General features: G+C 60.0%; 1 protein-coding gene across 1 annotated transcript in view; it reads left to right on the top strand.

Moving 5' to 3' along the window:
- Window positions 1–2130, top strand: part of LOC104512405 (junctophilin-2-like) — a gene marked incomplete at both ends in the record, with an annotated part of 26998 nt that overhangs the window by 5272 nt on the left and 19596 nt on the right. Inside the window, 1 exon segment of the mRNA XM_010155372.1 lies at window positions 1556–2130. Coding sequence (XP_010153674.1) covers window positions 1556–2130 — 575 coding nt within the window.

Genomic DNA, 2130 nt, shown 5'->3' with positions numbered 1-2130 from the left:
GGCTCCCCCTGGCTGGCCGCAGCCTGTGGACGCTCTGCACTACCTGAACCCTTACTGTTTTTTAGTAGGAGTGACCAAATGTTTGTAGGGAGCCCGAAATCCCATGTGCTGCTGGGTGGGCAGGGGCTGGTGGGGGGCGGCTCACCCCAGGGCAGCAGCTGCTGCCCGCTCGGGCACTTCTTGTCTTTCCTGGCCCCCAGCACTGTAAGTTAACACCCCACAGGCGGGTCCAAAGAGGATTTCAACGAAACCTGAAGCTTGGGAGTAGAGATTATGCTGCAGAAATGGCCTGGGAGAGCGTAAAATATGCACTCCCACAGTGGCCAAAGAAGGAACTGGATTTGCTCCCTGGGGAGCAGGGTCATCCTTGGTCTCAGTAACAGCGTCTGAGTGGGGAGATGAATGCCATGAAGATAGGGCACCTGCTCCTGTCTCAGCCCAGCCCTGCTGAGCCTTGCTGGGACCCTGGGAGTGCTTGCTCTCCCAAAATTTGGTGCCTCACGGTAGGTCACTGCTTAATGAAAACCACGTTAAGGACAGATGCCTGGGAAAATGACCCTGGCACAGCTGGCCCTCCACTTGCATGAAGTAGCACTTAGGAGAGTAAATGAGTGGGGTGGCCTTTCCAAGGCTGTTCACACTCTCCTAATTTCAGTCTCTTGACATCCTAGTGAGAACACCAGAATGGAACTCTCCAGGTCACTCTGCTGTAGACTGCAGAAGTGCAGCCCTGGAAGGGGCTTGGAGTGGAGCAATGTGCTTGTCCCAGTCTTTCAAGGTGTCGGTGCCAAGGTCCCGGTGGCTCTTAGTAGGGTCTCATTCCCGGGGTGCAGCCCTGCCACAGTTAGCAGGATCCCCTCTGTGCCTCTCCCCATCATACGACACCGTGAGCTGGGTCTGGAGGAGTGTGGTAGGGTGGCAGATTTGGGGGCAGAGCTGGAGGAACCCCGCACAGAGTTGCTCCTCTCCTCTACTCCCTTTTTCACCCATGTCTTGCTTCGTGCGGTGTGGCACAAGCCTTGGTCTTGGGACCACGGACAAGCTGTATGTCAGGGCCAACGAGATGCAGCTGCCTGTACAGGGGCGGACTGTGCTACAGCCAGACACCCATCGCGGGGGTCTAGAGCCGGTCCTGGCAGCCTGTGAGTGACAAACTGCAGAACCAGCTGAAAGGGACTGTCACCGAGCCAAGGAGAGCTGTGTCACCGCAGCTTGCGTATCTGATGGGGTGGCTGCACCCTTGGCACAGCCCAACCTCTCACTCCCTGCTCCAGATACAAATCCAGACCCTGTCCATTAAATGCCTTTGGGTTTGCACCAGTGTCCCCTAGTGCCCCAGCCCCTTTCCAGTGAGCTGTCACCTACCAGCAGTGGCTCTGCCCTCTGCTACCTGCTGCTTTTGCATGGGATGAGCATGAGTGGAGCTGGGGCTCCACTCTTTGAGGAGAGGTGGGTACGTCTGCTCTAGGGCAGCACTACCCCACAGCCCACCTTCCTTTGCTGGCTCCCCCAGGAGCGAGCTGCTTTTTCACCCCATCCCTCTTCTCTCCTGCAGGCACGTACCAGGGCCAGTTCACCAACGGCATGCGGCACGGCTACGGCGTGCGGCAGAGCGTGCCTTACGGCATGGCCTCCGTGGTCCGCTCCCCGCTGCGCACCTCCCTCTCCTCCCTGCGGAGTGAGCACAGCAACGGCACCCTGCCCCAGCAGGACTCCCCCGCCGCCAACCCTGAGAACCTGCCCCTCTCGCCCACCATCACCCGGGGGGGCTTTGCCCTCAGCCTCTACGCAGAGGCAGAGGCTGGGAAGCCCAAGAAGGGGGGGCGGTTCCGCAGGGGTTCCTTGCTGGGGAAGCTGAAGAAGTCCGAGTCCAAGTCATCCTTGGCCAGCCAGAAGAGCCGTGTCAGCTTCCTCAAGAGCGAGAGCGGGATCAGCTCAGCCGCCAGCGATGCCACCTCCACAGTCAGCCTGGGCGAGGGCGCCGAGGGCGAGGAGTACCCCCCCTTTGAGTCCGACATTGATGCCACCACCACGGAGACCTACATGGGCGAGTGGAAGAACGACAAGCGCGCTGGCTTCGGTGTCAGCGAGCGCTCCAGCGGGCTGAAGTATGAGGGCGAGTGGCTGGAC

Source organism: Eurypyga helias, unplaced genomic scaffold (genome assembly GCF_000690775.1).
Source record: "Eurypyga helias isolate BGI_N326 unplaced genomic scaffold, ASM69077v1 scaffold23547, whole genome shotgun sequence".
NCBI classification, from domain to species: domain Eukaryota; kingdom Metazoa; phylum Chordata; class Aves; order Eurypygiformes; family Eurypygidae; genus Eurypyga; species Eurypyga helias.
This window is presented reverse-complemented; position numbering and strand designations above follow the sequence as displayed.